The 26,589-nt window shown below is 43.7% G+C and overlaps 1 protein-coding gene across 11 annotated transcripts in view; it reads right to left on the bottom strand.

Annotated features, from left to right (window-relative positions):
• Positions 1-26,589, bottom strand: part of LOC121299959 (pleckstrin homology domain-containing family A member 6-like) — a 65,834-nt gene that overhangs the window by 2,113 nt on the left and 37,132 nt on the right. For 6 of the 11 annotated variants that reach the window (XM_041228237.1, XM_041228246.1, XM_041228243.1 and 3 more), the window contains exons 2-24: positions 25,802-25,885; positions 23,892-23,988; positions 23,571-23,675; positions 23,039-23,111; positions 19,417-19,517; positions 14,736-14,917; positions 13,351-13,803; positions 12,649-13,180; positions 12,194-12,280; positions 11,951-12,004; positions 10,403-10,471; positions 10,136-10,216; positions 9,737-9,886; positions 9,232-9,327; positions 8,252-8,363; positions 7,583-7,722; positions 5,297-5,378; positions 4,544-4,653; positions 4,238-4,414; positions 3,782-3,934; positions 3,556-3,689; positions 2,335-2,477; positions 1,457-1,564 (exon numbers count right to left, since the gene is read on the bottom strand). In XM_041228237.1, the coding sequence (XP_041084171.1) occupies positions 1,467-1,564; positions 2,335-2,477; positions 3,556-3,689; positions 3,782-3,934; positions 4,238-4,414; positions 4,544-4,653; positions 5,297-5,378; positions 7,583-7,722; positions 8,252-8,363; positions 9,232-9,327; positions 9,737-9,886; positions 10,136-10,216; positions 10,403-10,471; positions 11,951-12,004; positions 12,194-12,280; positions 12,649-13,180; positions 13,351-13,803; positions 14,736-14,917; positions 19,417-19,517; positions 23,039-23,111; positions 23,571-23,675; positions 23,892-23,988; positions 25,802-25,885 (3,313 nt within the window). In that variant the 3' untranslated portion in view covers positions 1,457-1,466. Of the gene's footprint in view, positions 1-1,456; positions 1,565-2,334; positions 2,478-3,555; positions 3,690-3,781; positions 3,935-4,237; positions 4,415-4,543; positions 4,654-5,296; positions 5,379-6,413; positions 6,856-7,582; positions 7,723-8,251; positions 8,364-9,231; positions 9,328-9,736; positions 9,887-10,135; positions 10,217-10,402; positions 10,472-11,950; positions 12,005-12,193; positions 12,281-12,648; positions 13,181-13,350; positions 13,804-14,735; positions 14,918-19,416; positions 19,518-23,038; positions 23,112-23,570; positions 23,676-23,891; positions 23,989-25,801; positions 25,886-26,589 lie in introns of those variants that run through there. The other 5 variants (XM_041228242.1, XM_041228241.1, XM_041228240.1 and 2 more) reach the window with 5 other exon arrangements.

The raw sequence follows: 26,589 nt of genomic DNA on the forward strand, positions 1-26,589 counted from the left end.
CCAGTGAGTTCCAGTGGAATACTGCTGGCAAGGCTGCTCGCTAAAGCTTTATAGTTTCTTGCTTTCTAGACTGGAGGAGGTGATCACTCAAATCGCCATATACAACTAGATTCAAACTGACAGATCTGTGAGGTGCTCCTGAGTGCTGCGAACCACACTGTGACATTTCAAAATATGCATACGTTTTGTTTTATAACCAAAACTTTGGCCACTTCAGTAAAAAGATCACCATCGTCCTGATTCTCTCTTATTGACAGCAATATAAAGCTACCTTTTGATATTATTGCCACTCTTCTATTCACTATTAAGACCACCATCTGCAGTCTCAAACAAATCAAAGCAGTGTTAAATCGCCTCTCTAATAAGACCAACATGCTGTAACCTACCAAACCCTCTGCAAACTTGGATACAACTAATTTGCACTTTTGGTTTAGATTAAAAATAAATAACTATAAGAAATCAAGACAGTAAATTGGATTGGTATGCATGGAAGAAAACTACAAGAAGTAACATTGCAATGACTTGACAAATGCTATGATTATGTATCTTCAATATTAAGGCCACCACCCAATTAAGACACATGTTGTTGGTTCTTTGATTGACCTTTATAGTGAGCACAAAGGTCAAGGAAGGGTCCATACGACCCTCCGGTATGGTTTTCTAATAACAGTATAATGAGATTGATTCATTTGTCTGTTGTGTTTTGGCGGTTTGGGTTAGTCAGTGCTAGTCAATGCACACACAAAGCAGTAGACAGTGCTTTGTGTAAGTGTTGTGTTGTGTCTAGAATCGTTTGAACTGTGATATGTTTTTCCCATGGTGTACTGCAGTACACTTTCAAAAGGGGTGCTTTGACTTTATCTGAGATTAACAGCTGTCAGTTACTGATTGACGTACAGGGACTTGGAGTTCACAAACTTGAAAAATGTGAGCGGAGAATCAGTAATTTAATATATGTGTTATTTAAAGGAAGGCGAAGATTTGTGGTCTAAAATAAACAGTTCCCCAGGCAGTGATTTCCAAAGTATTTGGCTAATGAAAACTGGCAGTCTTCAACTAGAAACATCCTGTGGATTATGTTTATAGCTCTGGAAACAAGAATTAATTCTTCATTTCTAGCAGTCTGTGGTAAAAACAGTTCACTGGGTGGGGCAGTGAGGGAGGGAGAGGTTTAGAGAGATGATTCGACCAATAATAATAACAACAACAACAACAACAACAATAATAATAATAATAATAATAATAATAATAATAATAATAATAATAATAATAATAATAATAATAATAATAATACATCCTTTTAGTGTAGTTATACATGTAATGGCCTTCGTTCAGTCGTGGAAACCAATGACATTTTTTAGGCATGCTCTTTTAATCCAGGATGAACGGGATGACCCAATCACTGAATTTGTTATCCTCTACTATGTCCTGCCTCAGTGTGGTGGGCGGGACTCACCTGTGCAGACTTAGACCTTCATGAAGTTGGAGGAGTCAGTGAGGTCAGCGATAGGGGGAGGGGCCGGGTCAGTCGGGGAGGTTGGAGGGCTGGGGGTAACGCATTGAGCTGGAATGGAATGGTATGGAATCAAACCCAACAAAATATAAAATAAAAAATAAACATGTCATGTGTGAGCACCACCGCTACCCAAACAGAGTTGACTGTACTCTACTTTACAGGTAGAGTACAGTCAACACACTGTCAGAACAATCAGAAAGGATGACAAATTGGAGTTTTAAAAAGGTCTCCTAGCAACTGAAGAAAGGCACCGTTGTGTATGTGGTTTCTTTTGGTTGCAAATATTTGTACAAATCATGAGATGAAGGAAATGGATTGCATGGATATATAACTGAATTCAGTCTCTCTTTTTGTTTTTCTGTCTAGACTGCAATCAGAAGATATAAAGGGTGAACGGCTGCCATTATAGTACAGTGGAGTACACAAAACAAAATCACGTCTCAAAAGAGGAAAGGGTACACAATATGTGAACTGGGTTATTCTGCTGTAATGTTTTCACATTACCACACCTGTTACCAGCAGTGCACACCAATTTAAATACATTTTAAAAGGCATAATTCACGTTGTTTATGGCCGACTTGAAAAAATACTGCAGAATTACTCAATTGTTCGACTGCACTCTCTCAGCTCTGCTTTGATTCAGTCCGCTCTGCCATGGGGCCCGTGTCATTGTTTTGTCTGGAAGTGCCCTGAATTCAGACTCAAAAATGAACTCCTGCTTTGCGAGCCAGATTGGGTCTGAACCACAGAAGGGAATCCTAAGTGGAGAGGCTCTCCGGATAGAGGCCAGTCTGTTTAAAGCTGACTCGTCTCCTCACCAGAGAGCAGGCGACTGCGTCGGGACGCCTCAGTAGCAAGAGCACACGAGATCTCGATCCGCTTCTCCTGCTCCTGCCGCTGCTGCTCTGTGTCGGCTTGCCCATCCGCTGGGCCGTCCAGCAGAGGCACGATGTTCTGTAAACTGATGACAGGAGGGAGGGGGGCGGAATGGGGAGATCATAGGAGGGACGGGAGCGGAATGGGGTGAGAACAGGAGAGAGGGGAACGGAATGGGATGATCACAGGAGGGAGGGGGGCGGAATGGGGTGAGAACAGGAGGGAGGGGAGCGGAATGGGGTGATCACAGGAGGGAGGGGAGCGGAATGGGATGATCACAGGAGGGAGGGGAGCGGAATGGGGTGATCACAGGAGGGAGGGGAGCGGAATGGGGTGAGAACAGGAGGGAGAGGAGAGGAATGGGGTGAGAACAGGAGGGAGGGGAGCGGAATGGGGTGATCACAGGAGGGAGGGGAGCGGAATGGGGTGATCACAGGAGGGAGGGGAGCGGAATGGGATGATCACAGGAGGGAGGGGCGCGGAATGGGGTGATCATAGGAGAGAGGGGAGCGGAATGGGGTGAGAACAGGAGGGAGGGGAGCGGAATGGGGTGATCACAGGAGGGAGGGGAGCGGAATGGGGTGAGAACAGGAGGGAGGGGAGCGGAATGGGGTGATCACAGGAGGGAGGGGAGAGGAATGGGGTTATACATCCACAACTTCAATCCTCTAATCCTAATATCGGATGAAACTGAAGATAAAAAATTCAAGTCATGTATAACAAACTTAAGTGAATTTGTCAAAGAATATAAATTTAATATAATACATCTATGGCCATTTTGCAATCACCTAGACTTTTACGATTGAGACATAATAAAAAATAAAAATAAAACATTATCAACACAATTTAGATGTTTTATTTAACATCAAAGAAACTACAAAATGATATTGCAAAAATCTACCGGAAGCCATAATAGTAGTACAGTATTTCATGTTAGATTTTGAAATGTCACATTTTTCAATTTATGTCAGTTTTTCGTAAATGAAAAAATACAAAGCCGTATGTAATTTAATACGTTAACGTAACATTATTCAGCAGGCTTCATTTGACTTTACGAAGCAAAATTCTATAAGGTGATGCAAAACCTTTGGCCCTAGCTGTACATGTAGGTGCAGAGTAAATGGTAGCAGAGTGATGCCGTTTGTGTTAAAAGTGCAGCATACTTGGACTTGGCGATGAGGGTCTTGATGCGCTGCACCTTCTTCTTCTTCTCGCGGATTTCATCTGGACTGAGGGGTAGGTCAGGGTCACTATCCAGGTATCGCTCTGGAATGGGGACTTTGTCTGGCGTCGATAGCTGGGGAGAGAGGGGTCTGTCAGTGCTACACGTCATCCAAATGAAGTCAATCGTCAAGGTCAGTCAGATCCATGAGTATCCCCGACACTAACCTCTCTGCTGATGTCCACGTTGTAGTGCTCGGGTTCGATCTCCACCCGGCGCAGTCGAGCGATCTCCTCCCGCGGAGACTCCATCCCCTGCCCTCGCACCGCTGCCTCCAGGTCCTTGATGTCCACCTCGTGAGAGGTCAGCCGTCGCCGCACCTGCGCCAGAGCAAGCCAGTCAGATAGGGGCAAGGGAGCACAGGCACCAATGACAGCGCAGCAGGGAACTTCGCCTACCAATCATTTCTGGCCAACAGAGGACCCCCCACAAAACAGGGAGGACAGGCACAAGTAAGAAGCAGATAGAGAACATCTACCAACCAGAGCAAGAAAGAAAGCAAAGAAAGGTCTTCTTTTGTGGGGCAGAAAGAGAGCTTGGGTGTCTACTGTGCAGTTTAATGCTAAGAGAAGGAGGAGAGGTAACCAGCCTGTGCAAGATGAAGGAGGGATCTCAACTCGTACCACTCTGTAGTTGACGGCAGGCTTGATCCCATCAATCTGCTGGTTATTAGAAAGCTGCAGGCTGTTTCTCTTCTCACGCATTGAGCTGCTCTGGTGTCGCTTGATCCTCTCATTCTGCTCCTTCACGCTCATCTTCATCTTCACCTCGGCAGGGAACACAGCGCTCTTTGGGCGCTCCTGTAGGGTAAATAAATAAACCATTGCAGGGTACATATTTCAAACTGGACCATGGGATTGCTCTGTGGGTTCTGATACCACCCTCTAGTGTTAGATGGTAGTATTGCACTGTGGGTCAGCATGTCTTACCTGAGAGATGTGTCCATTGTGCAGTTTGATGTTGTCGCGTCTGCGGTTGAGAGACGGAGAGCTTGTCTCCTCTTTGAAAGGAGACTTGGTCCTGGGAGGAATAACACCCGCTGCAGACAGCAGGGAGATAAGCAGTTGTCGTTACTATGCAACAACTATACACACACATAGTTAAAATGTAAAAGTAAAGCCTGTAAGCTGTGTAACAAAGTGCAGGTAAAAGTATAGTATATATTCCACCGCAGATTGTACACAATAGCTGTGTGCTGCAAAGGAAAGTGTAGTTCACTTGTCATAGAACCCTGAACTACATTTCCCAGGATACCATACATGTCCAAACAGGTACTTACCTGGTGTTAATTAAAAACAGTTAAGGTAGGTACTTAAGCAGGGTTGAAGCAACAGCGCTGGGTCTTTGACAAGGCTCAGTCCTTCCCACAGACCCAGTGTGCTGCAGCAAACTCCAAGGTATCATTTCTACTCTTTATTAAAGACAGACACAAAGTGTATTTGGCTCCTGCTGTTGCGAGTCTCCTTTGTTTACACTAGAAGACCGTGGTAAAGAACCGACAACGGAGACTAAAAGCGCCCCACTTTGTCCCAGTTGGTATAGGTTGGCATAATAGTTAAGGCAGGAATGCAGACAATCCAAATATCAGAATTTAAAATACTGTTATTACTTTGCAATAGCGCAATTGTTCTTTAAGAAAATTCCCAATTGAAAAATGCCATTATTTTTTTGCCCACTCCTACCTTTGTTCTGATTGTTCAGCTCTGACTCTCCAGGGCTGGGTTTCTCTGCTGGCGGAGTATCTGATCGGAAACTGAACTTCGACTGCAAACAAAAAAGAAAGAAGCACTAAAGGCTCAGTGTGTGGACAGCTAGGGAGTGCTGGTGTGAGCGCAGTTCACAGGGTAGTGTATAGTAGTCTTTTTGGTGGAATTGAATCTGGCTGCATGGCCCCGGTGCAGGGGGGCTAGGATTCCTGAAATGTGCAAAGCTCTGCTCTGTAGCGAGTGTTCCACTCCCATACCAGGTGTGGCGAACAAGATCATCGGGCTTTTGTGAACGAGAAGCATTCAGTTATTTCTATCAGTCAAACAGGAAAGAAAACAAGGAGTGGAGCGCTGGGTCCCACATGCAGTCATGGGAAGTCTTGAAATCAGGGAGGGACGTTTTCAGTTATATAATTTTATCATTAAAATGTTCTTCTGGTTATTTTAGGTCTGTATGCAACATATGCATTCTGGACTGTTATTGATAATATTCTGTATTATTATATTATGTGTAAGGATTCAGTAACAGGCAGCCAAATTCAACCCAGAGCTGTTTCTAAACACAAACACACACACACACACACACACACACACACACATTAGACAGATCACCACAAGGACACACAAAAATAAATTAAAAAAATGAGTATAGAGCGAGGGGGTTGGACAGCACCTCCTACCAACCCACAGCCCTTTCCGTAAACTATCAAGTGCTGTGTACAATGACAATGCTGCTGTGTACAATGACAACGTTGCAGTGTACAATGACAACGCTGCAGTGTACAATGACAACGCTGCAGTGAACAATGACAACGCTGCAGTGTACAATGACAACGCTGCAGTGTACAATGACAACGCTGCAGTGTACAATGACAACGCTGCAGTGTACAATGACAACGCTGCAGTGAACAATGACAACGCTGCAGTGAACAATGACAACGCTGCAGTGTACAATGACAACGCTGCAGTGTACAATGACAACGCTGCAGTGTACAATGACAATGCTGCAGTGTACAATGACAACGCTGCTGTGTACAATGACAATGCTGCAGTGTACAATGACAAAGCTTGCTGCATCTGCCAATATGTTTTACTCTGACGCACTTTATTATACCAGTTTGAAGGGACCAGCGTAGTAAAGCTTGTTTCTTTAACAACCTTATATTGGTCTCATCCCGTTTACTCTTCCTGGACCCATGGATTTAAAAGGTGATCAATTACATAAGGAGACAGGGTGGTGGTGAACGAATGAGCATAAAGAATCCAGTACAGAAATGAAGTGGTGAGCTGGGGGATGAGCGGGAGATGGCGGGGTTGTGGTGGGAGTCGAGGCTGGTGTTGGTGTGTCCGGTCCGGGTCGGTACCTCTCCCAGTCCGCGCTCCTCCTCATTCTCACTGTTGGGCCGCAGTCTGGCTCTGCTGCTGAGCCACAGGGTGTTTTCGAGGGGCAGGGGTGGGACGGAGGGGGGGGTGATAAGGAGGGACTCCAGGGGGAGGTAAGATTTGGGGAGCGGGGGTCGAGGAGGGCCCATGTCCTAAAGCAGAGAAAGAAGGTGACAGAGACAGATAGAGATAAAGCAGAGAGTGTTAAGTAGCCAAGCCAAGCTGGACACAAAGCAGAGACATAGAGGAGGTAGGCTTTTGGGTAGGTGGGGGTTAGATCTGGTAGGGTCCTTCCATTGCTTGACTGTGATGGATGTGCAATTCAAGTGTCCTTAATACAACCCCAAACCCACACTTATCTGTATTTCAACAAGAGGGACTGTTTCAGAATTTCTGTGATTTTCCAACAGTGCAAAATGTCTAATAAGTTTTCATGTTTTGATATAATGTAGTGCCAACCCTATGAACAAACCTCTAAAATAAGTCAAGAGTTTGCATTTGACATAGCTGAGCTCCTGCGACCCTGGAAGTAAAAGAAAACGTCATAATATAATTGGATGGACATCGATTTATTCATTTTTTCCCTGTAATGATCTAGTAACATCGGGGATGGTAGATATTTTTATAACTGAAATGTCTGGAAAGTAAGCAGCAAGCAAGCAAGAAAGCAAGCAAGCACATGTGAAACATGAAAAACAAAGAACAAGAAAAAAACAACATAAACAGAAGATTTTCTCCAGGACCTTGAGCCTACAAGAACCGAACTACAAGGTATCCTTGTCTTGAGGGGTTAAAATGCTCACATGTGATCCCAGGAGAGCCGAGTGAAGGCAGTATCAGAAAGTTGTGAGAGTGTGAATCTAAGCAGGCGCTACTCACCTCAATGATGACCTGCTTGATGGGGGAGCCCTGAGACCCCGAGACTGGAGAGAAGGGACTCAACGGGCTGGTCAGGCTGACGGAGCTGAGAGGGCTGGCTGGGCTGTTCGTGCTGAAGGACCCAGATGCCCCGCTGGTCGCTGAGAGACAGAAACAGAGAGGATGTACTACCCAAATGGTTTATCATGAGTACCCCATTCTGCCTCTTTAAACTAATCAATCTGAGACCTTGTTCTCCTTAAATGCCGCTATTGTCAAACTTTTCACCCCCTTTAGGGTAGACCTGGTATACTGTGCATTGTAGATGCAGTGTTTGGGTGGATACGGTCTCTGGTTGGCAACAGAATAAAGGATCTTTACAAAGTGCCAGGAAATGGAGATAAGAAAGGTGTTGCTTGCATATTTCTTCACAAAAACAAAGAAAACAATACGTCATTCTTTAACTGCTGCAGCACTCTGTCACAAGAATCAGTGAGGCTTGAACTAAGCCAACTAGGATTGATATTGCACCAAATATATCTTAACTTAAACCAACCTTCTCCAATGCAATGTGTCCTCTCAACTTCTAGGTCCCCGGTCCCTTCACGACTGGCCCCAATACCTCCCGATTTATCACTAGTTATGGCCCTGGTGCCCAGTTTGTCCCTGTCTGTCCTCAAGTCCCGTTACCTCTGTACTTGGCGGTGTCAGTCCCCCGGGAGGGGTTGTTCTTGTGTAGACCCTCTAGCACATCCTGGATCCTCCAGAACTCCTTCTGTGTGTGTCTGTGAAGGAGTTCGTTCTGAAACGAGGAGCTGTTAGGTTGAACACTGAACACAAAAGAAAAAGCCCAGGAACCACCATCCTTGACCGGTCATATGACACAAGCGATGGAGAAAGGGTATTGGGACGCTAGGGTCACAGAGATATGTAGGACAGGCATCTCACCAATATGATGGAACACAGTGCCAGCCAGTGCAATAAACTGCAATAGGGTGTCTTAAGACTAGATTATTTATATACAAAAATGCATCCAGACAAACACAGACACAGCCTTTTGCACCTGAACAAAGTGAAAGCTTACTGCCCATTATCAACCCTGTGACAGCGCAATCTGAAATCCAGAAACAAGCTTGAATGACTTGCTATCATCCCAATCAAAGTGAGACCTCGGCAGATGTGGTAATCAAACCCACACAATGATCCTGGAACATACACACTGCCTCAGTCTCTTATAAACGACACAATCGCACTGTCTATTGTTAATACATATCAGTATTACACTGCTGTTCCACTGCTATTTTCATTCACAAGACCTCCCACAGTCAATTTAAAAAAAAAAACTGTAATTAACCACATCGAAAATACACATACTGGATTAATGCATTAGTGATGAGCGCTTTAAATAATTCAGGCATAGTTGGTGAATAATTGATTTGGAAAGCCTGTTGTAAAGAGTTATGACCTCAGGTAATTATCAAAGCAATGAGAAACATCCTGCCTCTGCCTTAACACAACATCAAAGCAGCCAAAACAGGGAGCTGCATTTCATATCCAGGTTAACAGTTAGTGTTTCTGTATTATCGTGCGCGAAGGTGGGCAAAAAGAAAAGGGGGGTATGCTCTGGAGTCTTTGTGAAGCCCTGTAAGGCAGGTTAGCTGTCAGTTTACCTGCCCTCCTGCATGAAGCTGCTCCCAGAGATCGCTGTGCACGGCCCCCACCTCGTCCTCCAGAACCTCAAACTCCATCTGTGCCGTCGCCAGAACCTGTGGGTGTGGCATTGAGCACAGTGAGCACTGCACTACACAAACGCCATTCACACCCACTTACAACACCGTCCGCTACCCCCATCTGTCAGTACAAGCCAGTCTCTTCCATTGCTGGCAACTACCTAGCTGGACTGTTTCACCAAAGAAGACCTGACCCCAGTACAGACCCCCTACTATTCCCCATCAATACAGTCCGATCACAGCTACCCTGGGATCTTAATCGCCAGGTATTTCAGGGATTCTTTGACTAGTACAGATCCCCAAATTCTAGGCTCTGGTACAGTAAAGTTCAGTAATTCAGGGACTCTTTCATCAAAGGAGGGCTGGCTACAGTACATAACCCCGAAGCCTAGTCTCTTCAATCACACCCTAACCCTTGGCTCCAAGTCTCCCTGTCTCTTCTTACACTGGAGGCCTGTGACAGCTCCCCACGGATGTTGATCAACTGGTTCTGTAGAGCCTCTTTCTTGAGCTGCAGCTTGTCTACGATGCTTGGCTGATTCCGGTACAGGTCCAGCTCTTGGTGAGTGGCAACCAGAGCTCCTTCCAGACCATCCTAAGGAAGAATAAACAAACCCAATGTTCACTGTTCCGGAACTGTCTGTTCCTTACCTCTGCAGTTGTTCCCTCTGCTGTACACCGGTCCCTTTATCTGTGGGCATTCATCTTATGCAAGTAGATTTGCTTACTGATGACATTTTATCATAAAGGAAGGCTGAAAAGACTATCCAATAGAATTGGTCCACTGGGCGCTATGTTGTTGGTTCAAAGGGGTGGGTTGTTAGAGTTCTCTGAGTCTGGTTACCTTGTCTACTCGCAGGCTCTGCACAGTTGCCTCCTTGTCTTTTAGGATCCGGTTCTGTTCACACAGCTGGCCCAGGAGTTTCTGAAGGAGAGACAGAGTGCGAGAGAGAGAGAGAGAGAGAGAGAGAGAGAGAGAGAGAGAGAGAGAGAGAGAGAGAGAGAGAGAGAGAATCAGAAACAAGGGCAGTCTGAATCCACACATTTATGTGAAATTCTTCTGCAGTTTCATACAAGACGGACAGAGACGTGTGGGGGGGGGGGTTCTTACATCAATATCAATTTCGTTGGTCTTGTAGGCTGGCAGCATGTCCCTGTAGACTTCGTGATATGGAGAAACCTACATGAATACAGAGAATTCAATCATTAAAAATCCCTCCTAAACCATACTGTTTCATAGGGAAACCTAACCTCACACTCTCTGTTCTATGTCTCCTTTCTTTCTGTGAGTCTGCAGCTCTCTATCACTGTTCTCCATCTCTATCCATTATTATCTCAATCCACCCATTAGGGAAGCACGCTTGTCCTTGGTGAGAATGATGACTGCCAGCATCTTACAATGCTGACCAGATGGTTGTGCCCCAATGTCCTTTTGTATCCCGCAGATTTGTACAGCAATATGAACAATTCTTTTGGTGGTATAACATGCTAAAGTGGCATACTTATTGTATTATTCACACCACAGGTGCAGGTATTGTGCATGTTTATTAAATGAGAAAGAGACTCTTGCACTTAATACTGATCAGCGGCTGACTTCTTATCCATCATGTCGGTATGTTGAGTACCTGAGAGTCACTTGTTAGCTACAGTAGCACAGGATACACAAAAGGCACAGTATTGATGTGTTTCATGTGAGCTGTCCACAGTGATCCATCACAGTGATTTATGCAGTATGAAACAGGCTATATGTTATAATACCTCACTGCTGTGGATCCACTGTTAGTGATCTAATAAGATCCATCTTATTAGTGATATGGAAAGATGACACACAGAGAAAAGGCATGATAGGAATGAGTTCATTCTACACCACAGTGTCAGTCATGGCTGACTGACCACGCCCCTCCCCCGAATTCTGCACCAGACTGTCCGTGTCTCACCAGGGGTCAGGGTGCTAACACTTCACATATATAATGAGAGATTTGGGGAACAGAAAGAGACATGCAGGCTTTTAGGATACTCAATAGTCCAGATGAACAGCTTCAGTCACAGCACTATATGTTCAGCGCCTTTTATTCCCAGTGGGCTGCACATCACCTAGGACGTGACACTGCCCATATGAGGAGCTTTACAGTCTTCCAAGCAGATAGGAGCACATGGACAGACTTCTCACAGTATCGCCACACACCATGAGTGTGTGGAGATGGGCACAATGTCCAGGGGAGTGAGGGTTTGAGCAAGCTTGCCACCCTGGTGAAGAACCTTTCTTGGGTCACTGGGTACATATACGGTGTGAGATATATTTTATATTATATATATATATATATATATATATATATATATATATATATATATATACACACACACACACACACACACACACACACAGTATATATAGTGTATACCTTATATACTATGCAACAAGTATATATACACTACCATTGTTTCAATATATAGAGCATATATGTTTGCTTTTACTGCAGCATTTAAGTTTAAATGTACAGTTAGACCTGTCTATTGTTAGCACTTAGGAACGCAACAGGAGCACGAAGCACAGGCTCATCTGTACATATTAACGTTTTCTTATTCACCTTTCATTACGCAAAGCGAGTGGGGCATGCACTGTTTATTTTTATTGTCTCTGCTGTTGGGGGAGGCCTACCTGCTGATCAAGGTATTCCAGATTTCTCTGCAACTGCAGGTCTAGGATATCCTCCTGAGCCCAGCAGCCACGAGAAACAGACACAAAGAAACAGTGAGGCGAAGGGAGCAATCTGAGTCGCAAGCGTTGTGCACTTTATAAAAGGCAGCAGTGAAACGAAAAGGTTACAACAAGAGAAAAGCAGGAGTCCTCTGTGCATGATTGCCTCGTGTCCCGAATTGTGGGCTGAGACTAGACACTTACCATTTTGTCCTGCAAAGACGGGGAGGCAGGGTAGTTGTAGCGGTACATTTCCTGGGTTATTGACCTTCTGTCCCGGGGATACTCGTACTAGACAGAGAAAGACAAAAAGAGAATAAAACAGGGCAGTAACATGCCAACCAATAGGAGAAACATCACCTATCTTCAAGTGAAGTGTGGTGATGGGCATATCATGGGCATATCACTTGTAATCTGTGTAAATCATTAATAAAATAAGACAACTGAAACCACCAACCTATTTCCATGCACCCAAAACATGAATGTTCCACACTAAACACATATCAACATGTCAAGTTGCTATCCAGCTCATCCGAAGGTTATTATATATAAAATGTAACCACATTTTGCCACTTGCAATTACTATCCAATTCTGTAGTCGCTTAATAATCTTAATGGTAAGATTGAGAGCCGCTGCTTCAAACACAGCGTGTAATTACCTTTGGTGAGCTGATGGATCGCCTCATGGTGTGAGCAGCTGGGTCTGCGTATATGTGGCCATCTCTGTGGTGGCCCCTCTCGAAGCGGGCGCTGGGGGAACGCACGGGGGAGAAGGTTCGGGAGCCAGGGGGGTAAGGACCCTGAGAGGAGGAGGCTGAGCGGGGCACAGAGCGTGAGCGAGGATGCAGGGAGAGGTGATGCAGGGAGCTCTGTGCAGACTGCAACTGAGCATAGTAGGCAGGGTGCTGGGCAGGAGACACTGCGGCCGGGTTGGGGGCTGTCCAGACGTATCCTCCCCTGACCCCCACCTCCCGTGTACGCTCCTGGGGGTACATGGCTCCGTCCCGCAGAGATCGACGCCGATCCTCCATGGCCCAGCGGGGAGGGACCCCCTCGAAGCCAGACTCTGAGCAGATGCTGTCTGGGCGCACCCCTGGTGGGTACATCCCATACTCGTTCACAAACTGGGGGCCATACACCCCATAATACTCAGTCGGGGTACCAGGGCTCATAGAGTAGTAACGGGTTGGACTACAGGACAGAGGCAGAGAGATGGAGAGAGAGAGAGAAAAAGAGTTTAATTTCTCAAAAGACAGTAACCCAAAGTTTGTGTTATTATAATTAATTCCCCTTAACTGGGACCCTGGGGGGGGGGGGTGAAATATCAATGCATGTAAAAGACTCCTGGTTCACCCTCTTACCTATGCAGGTCCCCTGGAGGTGGAACAATCCTTCGCTCGTTCACCCACTGCTGCAGCTTAGTCATAGAGCTCTTCCTTTGTGCAAGCCTTTCTGGCTGTGTGCGAGGCACAAACCCTCTCCGCAGCACAGTAGCCTCGCGGGAGTCGCGAAGGTCCCGGGGTGCCTGAGGCCGGAAGGCTGAGGTATGTGGGGCGTGTCCCCCCCAACCGTTGGGCTGGCACTGCCTTCTTTCTCCCCTCTCCTTCCCTCTGCCATCAAGTTCAGGGGTCATGGGCGACCTAGGTGTCGGGGGTGTCATGGCCTCTGCAGGGATCGCCCCGTTGAGCTCTCGCTTGCTGGACTCTCGAATCTCCGCCCCCCGGCCGTCACCCTCCCCTCGCTGCCGAGGCTCCGCCCCCTTTGCCACAATCACCATATTGTCAACCGCTGGGGGGATGTTCTCCGAGTTGTTGCTGAAGAAGGGAGAAGAAAACTAATTGTTACATTTCAGCGCTCAGCTCTTCCCATTTAAAGAGAAAGAAATAATTCAGCTTCCCGCAATCTGTTTCAGCTGATCTCGCAAGAGCCTGGTTTCTCAGATTGATGGCACCCGACCTTAATCAAAACTTGGTTCTGGTCAAGCGGATTTACCCATGCAGCAAAATCCTCTTCTTACATAGACTTCCCTACTGAATTTATATTTGCACATAAGCCAACAGGAACTTCATTGATAGCCACAACACATTTCCTCAGTGCAGGGAAGAAAGACAGTTCCTAGCTGTGTCTCTGTAGCCTCTCTGGGGTTAAGAAAGAAGATCAGCTTCACGAGGAAAACAATGAGCAGCTTTTTTTTTAATGCTAAATTAATGTTTTTTTGATTTTTAACGTAATGTATGCATCACTGCCGTGTGCTGTTTGCCAGGGTGCACTTGCCAAAGAGATGTTACAGGTGGGTGTCCTGTGCTACAGATAAATAATAACATCAACCAAAGAGGATCAAACCGCTGTCACACTGCCTAGCAAGGCCAGTGCAGGGCCAGCTACGAGAGCTGATTACACACCATTATTCCTCAATGAATTAGGTCAGCATGGAAAGAACCTCAGTACAAATATTATGTGCACTGGGGATGAATGTATTCTTGTGTAAGTGAGTGTACAAAGAGTGTACCTCTGTAGGCGAGTGTAAATGCGTGTGCGCATGTAGGGCAACCGTGTACCTGTTGGTGTATTTGCCCAGCCTTTTTACAGAAAATATGTATTTTTTTTTTAACTTGGTATCAATTGTTAATTCAAATATGATTTTCACTAAAAGTACAGCAATTTACTTTCTTTTAAGCATTAAATACCCAGCAGTTGGAGGTGCTGTAACAGCTCATGGGTTCGTTCTGAGTGTTGCTGCTTGTACCTCTGTGTCGGCTGGATGTGGACCTGGGCAGCTTCACTCATCGCTCGGACCCAGGTCTCCTGCTCCTCCTGGCTCTCCGCGCTGAAGAAGTAGGTCCTGACCCCGGCGTGCTCAGCCTGCGGACAAAGCGAGGAGCTCCCGTTACTGTGGCCGTATCCCTCCGCCTCCCGGCACCACGAGGCCTGCAACAGAAACAAGGAACAAGCATTAGACAGGCAGTGCAGCCAGGCAAGGACAATCAACCTACGAGTGCAGTGTGCTTCGTAACACTAACATGTAGGTTTATCAGTGGTATAGATAGTTTTCCTGCATGCGACAGACCGACTATCCAATACCATTGTCTGGTCCATTACGGACTGAATTGAAATCAACGTGGCAGTGAACGTATTTCCTATATTTAAATGATTTAGACTGTGCAAATGGGATCTTTGGAACCTTTAAGCAAGATCATTTACCCCCAGTTGCATTTTCGTTTTCTTTCCCAGTTTATTTGGAGTTCAAACTACCCTCAACATCACGGATGCCTTATTTAGTGGACTCACAGTTCTTTGGTATTGCTATAGGTTCTAATTCAATAATTGTTTAGCAAGAGAAAATAACAAACATTCAGGGAAAATATAAATTGAAGAAATAGCTGAACATGGGGCAGTAGGTACCTTGATATTCAAATTAATACTGTTTCATATTTAACCATAATTATTGGCATAGATTTATATCTAAAAAGTTAATTGAATCAAACCCCTGTGCTAATGGTGATTACCAGTCAAGGGCAGCAATTTTCAAATAAGCTTAACGTTTTAATTACTGGTGAATAGATCTGAGACAGATTTACTAAGCGTGCATCATTCCAATACAGAATAATAATTAAAAAACAACAAGTAAAAGCAGTCAATGTTTGAAAATGACAGATATTCACAAATCCCTTCACTGAAGAAAAGTTGCTGCTTGATGATTCTGACATGCAGCTGAAATAGAAAAAAATAACAAAAGACAAGAAAAAAAAGATACATCACCTACAGTAAGGGGAGCTCATCTTGAAATTCAGACAGGCACACTGAAGGACGCTGCTCAGGGGTCCTCGCACAACAGGAGTGGACAGAAAAGAAGAGAGAATAACGAAAGTCAAAGAAGAGCACCCAGCTAGCAGCAGAAGTGTGGCCGAGGGCTCTGACACCTGGCTAATCTTTCACCTGGAGCGATGCACATTTTCATTTTGATTCAAGTTCTGGTCATGTTCCTGACAGCATCGCAGCTGATATATTGCAGTTCCTTTCCTGGAACTGCTAGTACTCAGTTTAGCACAGTCATTTAGCATTTTTCCAAAACGTTTCTCATGGTTACACTTTACATTTTTAATATGAGATTATATATTTTTTAAAATCCCAAACACTATTGTGTTTCCTGATTTTCCAAGCATTATCTCACTGCAGAAAGATATAAAACATTACCAATAATCTCAAATTCGAACCACAGGGCAGCACTGTTAGCTTGTTTATTTTATTTTTATTTTAGTACAGGCCAAGGTGGAAGGACCGACAGGTGTAATAAATAACAATCGAAAACTTCACCCAAGTACATTAACTCTGCAGGGAGGTAAGGCATCATTTGTGAAGATTTTACATTCAACAAAGCGCAGGCAGGAGATACAGTGCATACTCTAACGATCATACATTTTGCAACCTACTATTTAAGGTAATAAAGACACAAGACTATTCATGTGAGAATGGGCAAATCTCTTTAGACAATGCACTTGAGATAGGATGGACTGGTATAGGCACAGTCATCTTCAAGTTCCATTGCCAAAATAGAGGCTTTGCACCTTGGTGGATTTGGAGTGTTCACTTCTAAAAATGACTAGTATTGCTGCTAACCAGCAAACTCTAAACAGAGTGCCCTGGTTCAGTCTGGATACAGATAATACTAATATATAGCCCTCTATAGAAAAAACTTCAGTCACATGAGTGATTTAAAACTGTGAAGATTGCACGGCAATTTCGATCCATTCCCGCTCCATGGCGACAGGTGAACCTGACAGGATTGCAGGTGGATCTATTAAGCTTACAAGAGTGTTTCAAACTGCTGTGCTTTTGATATTTTAATAATCCCAGAATAATTAAATAATATTTGAGTAATAATGGTAATTAACCACTGAGGTGCTGCCGTGTTCTGTACAGCTACAGTATGAGGAGAGTGGTGAGGAGGTATTCGCGAGGAGGTGTGGAACAGCACGCACGATAAACTGTAACTGCTCACGGGTTTACTGGTCCTGTAGGTATGACATATGAACCTTCCAATTCACAATTCCAAAACAGCAGAAGTGGTTAGAACTAGTCAAAATCCAACTGAATCTTCTCAAAGTCAATTCAGTTCATCCTTTTCAAGAGTGCCATAAATGTGGAAGTTGTTCAGTTAACAACTGGTTTATATTTTTATCAGTATTGTTTCAGTATTGTTTCATCCAAAGGCCCACCCTCTATGAAACTGGGACTTTGATGAATTAGCTTTTCCCATTTATATGCTCATGTGCCCTGTATAACAATTGTATATATTTTTTTTATGGTTTGTGTACTTCTCTGTTCTTTCACATGCTCGCCCATGCTATCACTGTACTGCACTCCACTTTGCCGGAGTTTCACCAGGGTACACCACAGTCTTTTTTATAGGGGTGGAGCTGTTTTTTAAAATAAAACCAGCTATTGTACTCTAACCTGGGAAACAGGGACACAAAGAAAGATACAGAGAGGGGGTCCAATTCAACATGTCAAAAGAACGTGGGCGACATTCCTAAAGCTATTTACTCAGCACTGCCATTAGCGCATTTTGTTCTTCGTAAACAATAAAAACCCAATTACAAAATGGAATGGAAACCACATAACTTTCAAAGCTAAAACGAATGCTTGTTTTGTCATGGTTTGACCACTTTATTTTTGCGTGATTTTATCTTGCTGTTGACGATTTGAGGTAAATAGCTTTGAAAATGTCGACCTATGTCTGAAGTTTTCGATTTTTTTTTTTCCTTTACAAGTTAGGGCTATATTTTCAAAGTATATACTCCAGCTTTTCTCATTTTGTAACTTTAACTTAATTAAAGAATGGCGGAACCGCTCTGAAAATATGGTCCTTGGTTTGGATTTCTGTTTGTTGAGTAGCAATGCAGATGGGTGTAATGTAAACAGCTGCAGATCATGTAAAACCCAAAGTTAACATACAAGAGCAGTTTGTGCACTCAATATGCCAGTGTGTTGACTCTGGCAGGTGGACAGCTGTGTTTGGGTACATGATGACAGGTAATGTGGGCCAGCAACAAGACACCCCGACTTCAGCTAGTCATGTGGAACCTTTTAACAGACGTGAACACAACCCGGCATTAGCCACAAAAAAAAAAAAAAAACATGTCTTCTATAAATACCGCATGTCTAAAATGACTTTGATATGACTTTGTTTCAAGTGAGAATGATACATTGTAATTCTGAAAATCCCTGTTCTATTATTGTTGAATCCTAACAGTAGAAAGATGTCTCCAGAACATTTGTGTTATAAAAACAAAAATGCTGCACCATGCCGGTAGACAAACAGCCAAGGTTATTCAACAACCTACAGATAACCCACCACGGTACAGCTCTTCCTGCGGGCCGCAGAGGGAGGGGGGTTGAAGGAGTTAACAGGCTCTGGGGGGGATAGAGCAGTCACACCGTGCACAGTGCAGAGCTGTGACTGCAACAGTACGGCTATCCAGGAGGAAAACAACTCATTTTTCATGTATGAGCTGCGATGCATGAATTATACTTCTTCCAAAAAATGGTAACAGAGTGGCAGCCCTTAAGACGGCAGAGTCTGCTTAATAATTTACAAGCTGCTCGTTCTGTTTAACATCAGTGGGAGCTTGGTGAGAAAAAAAAAAAAAAGCCTTTTAAAAGAACTGAACCCTCTCCCTCAATTTTATTATACCATAACCTAAACAGTCCTTTAGAAATCCGAGCACAGCTGTTAGCTATCACACCCACTGGGGATCTGAAACAAACAGCGTTCAGTGGTCCTGATAAAGCACTGCAATGCTTTACCTGGATCCAGTTCTATCCACTGTCATATGACTGAAAACATCACCACTGTGTACTGGTGTAGATGCCTTTGTGCTGCCATTTCCCCTCAGTACAGAACCATTGCCATCCTAGTGCCACTCCATAGAAGATCATTTGGAAAGGATTGGGCTAGTATTGAGGTGTAGGGTCTCTCAGTGGAGAGATGTAAATGGTAAATTTTTTTATAGTGCACTTGAAGTAGTGGCTCTGCTTGCTTTCTTTCTGCTAGATCAAGTTGAACTGACAACTGCTGGAAAACACTGCTGAGAAAGTCTACCGCTGAGCTTACCAGAACTTCTAACCACGTTCATAATGCAAAACTGCCACCAGGGGGGCCAGTGCTCCTGGACACAAGAGCAAAGGTGAGGTTTACAGAAACAATGCGAAAGGGAGGGGAACAGAGTTTGGGATACCCTTGTTTCCACTATCCCTGCAGGGAGATCTGATTGCACAGTGCTTACAGCATTGCAGGCACTGCAATATCAAGGCAGAAAAGGCAGTAATTACTCCCCGTTATATAACCCCCCCCCCACACACACACACACCCACACCCACACCCACACTCACACCCACACCCAAGGACCCCAGATTGACTGACTGACCTTAAAGGCGTGTTTCCGGTTGATGTTGTCTGATGGCTGGAGCAAAGATATCCAAAAGCTGAGCAGAGGGATGCTTCCCAAAACGGCTTCCTCCTTCTCGTCTGGATGGCAAACCAAAAAATGAAAAGGCAGATTTAGATTAACTCCGACAGTGACAGCAGAAGCTGGTGATGCAGTCCTCTGCGTGAAAAACTTCCACGCAGCTACCTATGCTTGCCGTAGAAACCTCTCCCATAAAAATGTTATTGTAGATTTTCAAAACCGAATATCAGGGTGCCAGCGTAGAGTAAAGCTTGCAGCAGGTTGAAGGTATTGTACAGTGTGCGGATGTGTATCAGCTCAAAGGTTAACACAGAAGAATGAGACTGCACGGTAATAATCTGCAGAGTGTTGCTGAGCTGTTCTCCCTTTCCTTCTCTCTCTCCCTCTCCTGCAAGCAGTGTGTTGAGAATGAGCTCACTACATGCTCTGCTGATGTGTTTTCTGCTGTGCAGCGTGACTGCAATCAGCCCTTGTGACTCAGTGTTTTTGGAATCCGGGCCTGGCCCCTTGCCAGTAATACCTGTGCGGCCACAGTCGAGTGCACAGCTCATCTGAAAACAGACAGCTCTGTCACAGATGTACACACACACACACACAGACATACACAGACGCACACGCAAGCACGCACACACACACACACACCCAAATACAAAGACAGTCAGACAGACACACACACACACACACACACACACACACACACACACACACACACACTATCGGAGTTGCTTTTAATATGGAGGATTCACAAACCTCCCAACCTCACTGTGACCCTGACACTACCCAAAGTTGTATATATATTATTTTTATTATCTCAGAAGCAGCCAATCTTCTTTGACCCCTTTTTTAACATGACTAATTACAACAAAAAATAAAAGGGGAAAAAGGTCCTGCGATTACACTGCCATCATTCATCTACACTTCTAAAGATTTAGACTGACAGCAGAAAAACAGATGGACATGCACTGCATTGTTGTCAAAAGCCACCTGAGGCACACAGGTACCTGGTGACATTGCTACGCTTGTCAAATCAACAAAGCCACATAGTACAGCTCAAGCACTTAGTCACGTTCATCAAAACAACAACAATTACTCTTTATAGGTTTCTGGAGCCTTAATGCAGTCTTACGCCTTGCTATTCTCAACTTTTACAATTCCCTTGCCCAACAAAAAAAAAATTACCCCCAAAAGGTAAACAAATAAATATAGACACAAAGCACCATTCCATAAAACTGACTAACCCTAAAAAAATGTCACCTGCTGTTTTTGTTCAAATGTTGCTTTGCCAGGACTAAACGGTCCTAACTGAAGCAGACAAGTAGACACACACACACACACACACACACACACACACACACACACACACACATTCCTCAGGCTACTGTCAGCTTACACCTATACAGCATGTGAATCTGGACCACAAATACAGTCCCACCAATCAGAGATCTATGTTTTGATTTACAGTCAAATCTGTTTGTTTCCACCTTCTTGCAGACTGACACGGAATCACGAACAAAGACACACATGATAAACTGCATGAGAATGTTAGTTAATACTGCATTGGAAAACAACATTTGGTAGAGTGAGAAGAGACAGTAGAGCAAATACTTCAGCAAATATAATTTGCTGGTAACTTCAATGGCATCTTACAGGCATGCCCTGGTCATGTGATGCTGTTCTGTTCCATGTGCATCTTTTACTGTCCTGTTAAATACTTTTGAACTAGCTTGCTCAACTAATCTATTTTTTTTTTTAAATCACCCTGTTAAACATCATATATAAATAAGACACTGCATGCACGCGCACACTGCTTTTCTTTAAGCAAAGTGGCCTCTATTTCAAATCCTTACAGAGAACCATTTAAAAAGTCAACACTCCAGTGAAGAAATGACTTAATAGCTAAGAACCTCCAGGCTGCTTCTCGGTGTTTCGTAAATTTACCAGTTTTGTTTTCAGTTAACAAAAATGGGTGTAAACCAGTAAAAAGCTTTTATAACTGGCAGTTCAGCAAGTCATTGTCAACAGTTTCTGTACTCAATGGTTATTTGTCATAAACACAGTTTTAATAGACCGCTACGGTGTGTGTATGAAGACAAAGGGAGGGCGGTAAGGCAGGGACAGACACAGAACCTATATTTAAGCTGATGCTTGTAACCAAGCCCATGTCACACTGGGTCGCGACCTGGTGTCATGCGGGTCGGTTAAGCGTTTTTTTTTGAAGAAGCAGGGCCAACCCGGGTAAAAGAAGCAAGTATGCAATGCCCCAGAAGCAGCAACAATGACTTGACCACACTTTCATCTGCTTTTAATCCGTCTCTGCACTGGACTGGCATCCTGTGAAATCCTTCAGCCAGCCTCTCGCTAACTGCTTCTTACAGACGCTTCCATACAACCTTCTCTAGATTGAATTGTCGGCCAAAATGTCGATTAGAGCAAATGTTTCTTTAAGTCACGCCACGCCATCCCTGTAGTAATCTGGCTCAGGGTGTGTCTCAAGCAATAAACTATGAATAAACAGAAGTGTTTCTCAAGTTCCTTGCGGAAGTGAAAAGTTTATGCAGGCGTGGCTGTGTTACTTTTGATTACAAGCACCCACCATGCGTTTTGTATCAGTCGACCCGGGTTAAACCTTGTTGACCCACATCCTGAGGTGGGTCACTTGATAACCTGGGTCGAACTAAGATCGAACCGGGTATGTGGTTTCACACTATGCAGGATTGTGACCTGGTTCGCCAGAACCCGGGTTTAGACCCAGGTAAGATCGCCAGTGTGAAGGGGCTTAAGGGACATTTTTCTTTTATTGTATGCTGTGCACCATTGTACTGAACTAGCCTGCTGGGTAAACATGACTCGACTTACTGAAAAATAAGCTTTCTCCCGTTACTTAAAACTCTGTTCCAGTTATTTCATATCTCTTCTGTAGTGTTCTCATTTGTATCAGAGGTTCTAGTACTGTTGTCACGTGCCAGTGCCTGTCATCGTCCTTTCAGAATGACACATCTTTATCTACATCTGTGTCTTGAAAAATGCATTATAAAACAAAACATAATTGAAGGGTGTGTTGAAAAACCTCTGCAAGTTAGATCAGAACGCTGCACCCAAAAAAAAAAAAAAAAGTTAACAAAACAAAGAAACATTAACACAAAGCCACATCTGATTAGCACCTTGTTAAAAAGCTGTTATCAATATCCCTGGCTTGGCAGGGATGTGTGTGGGCTGGAGGATGAATCAAACACAAACCTGCCGCAGTTTCAGGCAAGCACTGCAGCCAGGCAGTCAGCCGGCTTCCTTCTTTACTGAACTACAGTATTCTCTACCCTCAGTGCTCTCCATTTCATTAGTGACTAGATCATAGAGTCCGGGCTTCACTGTGGAACAAACTAGACACACCTGCTGTTGTAATTCCATGCTGAATAAAGCACATCTGTGACTAAACTCACTGTAAAACCTTAACGTCTGCTCTCTTACATACCTATAACCCTGCTACTCTAAACCCTCTGATAAGCTTGTCCCATATATGCCCAGTCCTAGTCAGTTGTAAGCACCCGTATTTCAAAGCGAATTACTGAATTACATTGCGTACCTTTGTAGTAAAAGAGACAGCGGTCCGTCAAGACAAACCAGCGCTTATTCCACTGCTTCACTCCATTGCTGGCCTACAAGAGACAGGGATAGAGACTTTGTAAACCATGGGTATACAGCACAGCTAATCCAAATGGGCATTTGAAAGACACAGCAGTCTCAGAAGAAACACAACGCAGCCAATAAAGTCTGTAACACTTTGTTGTGTCTCTAATTACTGTGTATTTACAGAATAGTTACTTAGTAAATACATGTTAATTTACACAACTACATTGTTATTACGCATAGCTACAATGTACTTAATGTATAAATCCTTTTGCACAGCAAATGGTTAGTGGTTAGGGTTGGGGGGGTACGGTTAGGGTTAGAGCTATATCATACATGTACAGATTAAGTACATTGTAACTTTGCATAATACCACTGTAATTATGTATAAGTACACATGTATTTACTAAGTAAGTACTATGTAAATACACAGCAATTAGAGGCAATTAATCTAAAGTGTTACCAGAAGCAAAGGATTACTGAGGTACCTGTTTGTAGAGCCAGCCCTGCTTCATGACCTCTGCCTTGGGGTTCCTACGCATGGAATTGGAGCGCTTCCCAAAAGTGACGGCTTTCTTCGAGGAGCGTGAGGCCTGGGGGGGGGGGGGGGGGGGGGACCAACTTCCTTTACTGTTTTCAATACTTTCTATTATTCCCCACCTAAAACTCACATAGGCACTCCCAAAAAGAAGCATCAGTGTAATGCATTATACTAATTCAAAACAGAACAAAGACAAAGGCAGCTGTTTTACACTGATAACGTAATACATTTACTCTGGAGGTAGGGGAAAGACATTGAGATTGCTCACCCTGCCATTGGGCTCCAGGTCTGATACCATGCCGTGACTGGATGTGCTCTCACTGGTGATGCTTACTGGCCGATTACCACTCATGTCCGGGTTCGAGCTGTGAGACACACGTGTAGGACAAGTGACTTCACACAAGCACTTCTACACACAACAGAGCTGCCTATAGGCTAAAATACACTCTGTTAATTCACAATTAGGACATGTTGACAGTACATGTACTATACTTTACTGTATATGGACTCTTCACTAATTCACCAGTTTGAATATTTCACAATGTATTTAAAGAATTTTTTGATATAGGTTATAGGACGGTAAGCGCGCTTTTTAAGAGAATGTCAGTTTTTCGCCTGTTTCTCTTTAATGAATATGCAGTCCTCAGAAGCATAGCCAAAGAACTAGAAATTCTAGGTTAAGAGTGTTTTTTTTTCTTGTTGTTTTTATTTTTAAAATGGTTGGAGTCTGTTTCTTTTAAAACAAGTTTACGAGGAGTATTTCAATTAACACCCTCAGGCAAAACATTCAGCTGAAACATCCGCTCTCATCCAACAGAACGTGGAGCCCAGGAATGCGAATGAGTCTTGAGCTGACGAGCAACAACACGAACCCCCTAGAGGAGGGGGTGGGTTATGGTTAGGGTTTGGGGGGGGTACATTTCAGTGTGCTCGGGTAACTAAGTAACAGGATGCACATGGATCTGGCAGAGTGCGTCTATTCATTCGGCATGTCTAAATATATGTCTATAATATGACTTTGATACCTTCGTATAACTGTGTATAAAATTCATCATCTCTGTCACACAAGAGACTGCAAGGGGATCCATTCTCAACAGGATTAGAGTCAGGCATCAAACACTCGTAAAGAAGCCTATTCAGGTATTTTTAGGGCATGCAAACATTTCTAATGCAATGAGATACACATATTAACTGCTGCACGCTGGTACCTTTGCTGTAGGTCACATGGTCTGATTGTAGATAGACTATTTGAGAGATTTTGAACTACAAGACTGAAGTGATTCAGTACCACAGCAACTTTTACACTATAGCATTGTCGTTTTAATGCCAAGCTTTTACAATGTCCTATTGTTAGCGAGTCTGCATATAATGCACAGTTCATAGCCTACCTCTGTAGAGCGCTTTGTGATGGTGGTCCACTATGAAAGGCGCTATATAAAAATATATTATTATTATTATTATTATTATTATTATTATTATTATTATTATTATTATTATTATTATTATTATTATTAATAAAGTGTTGAATCTGTAAAAAGGATTCAGTGTCAATTGTTGCTCGGCACAGCTCAATGTAAGGAGCTACCAGGGTATTTAAATAAGCCTTTTATTCTTCAGGATTATTAACCAGTTATTATATTTAAAGATGGTCTTAGTAGTTAATAAACTGCTAACTCTGCATATTCCTATTCGTTTGTTAAAGATCAGAAAATGCAGAACTCTTAGACGTTCCAAAAAATGTGTCTTAAAGGCTGAAATTTTTGCTGCTGCGCTCCTCGTGTGTGGAACTCTCTTCCAGCTGACATTAGGCAATTTGAAACATTGTACTCTTTTAAGCCTGAATTGAAAACATCCTTTTTTTCAGGTGCTTTTATATAACTGGCTGTAGCTGGAGTGTACTACACATGTGAGCTCTCTCGTTTTGTTTTTAACTCTGTACTGTGCCCTGGGTTGCTATAGCGTCAAGGTCACTATGTAAAAATACATTTGTATTTTATTATATTGTATTAAGAGACCGGTTAACAGGCTTCTTCCAATGAACAAGATCATTTTTTTTTCCTTTCTGGAGAATACTTTGGCGCTAAACTGCTTCAGTGTAATTCATGTATTTATTTATTATCAGTAAAGGTGTGTGATTTTAGTTGCTGCTGTTGTTTTTTCTTTGTCTTGTGAACTCACAGTAGTTGCTGCTGCAGTTTGTGTGTCTCCTCTGTGTTGAGGTGGTTCACTGGGTGTCTAAACGTGCTGCTCCGGTCATTGTGGCTGCAAGGAAATACAACAAGCAATCAGTACATTATATTATAATTCACCACCTGCTCCCTCAGGCTGCTCCAAACCGGCCATTGACAGAGATTCACACTGCTTGTTTTGCATTAAGTCAATATCTGCACTCGTGACTTACACAAGAGAGGGGAAATTCATAAAAGAAAATTGAATTACTCATGTTAAGAGCCAACACAACACCACCAAAACATGTGCACGTGTAACATACAGCCTGCCTCACAGAATCCCCCATGCTTCTACAGTGCTGGCCAGTGAAACGTTTACTATCAGCCCTCAGCCAAAGTCTGCCAGATCTGCTGTCTTACCCATTCTGACTGAAAGTGCCTTGCAAGAGGGAGATGCAGATTTCAAATATTACAGAATACATTTTAGTGAAACCATTTGCATCACATCTGTCATGACACGCGATACAGCCCATGTACACAATAGGGCATGCTAGATATTGCTGGCGATTCTAGTTGTTTGTCTCTTTATACACCCACAACAGATGGAAAGCTGTGCCTTGCTGTAAATACAATGGGGTGAATGTGGACCCTTTGTGGCCGTACTCATTTACAGTGGAGCTCAGTTTTACCACTGGCCCCGAGCGATGGCTTTAAGATGTAATGCTCGCTCGCACGACAAGGTAATAAACATTTGCATTACAGGACAGATTTATGAGTGGGAGGCAGGTGAGAGGGTGG

Source organism: Polyodon spathula, chromosome 25, assembly GCF_017654505.1.
Source record: "Polyodon spathula isolate WHYD16114869_AA chromosome 25, ASM1765450v1, whole genome shotgun sequence".
Classification (NCBI taxonomy): domain Eukaryota; kingdom Metazoa; phylum Chordata; class Actinopteri; order Acipenseriformes; family Polyodontidae; genus Polyodon; species Polyodon spathula.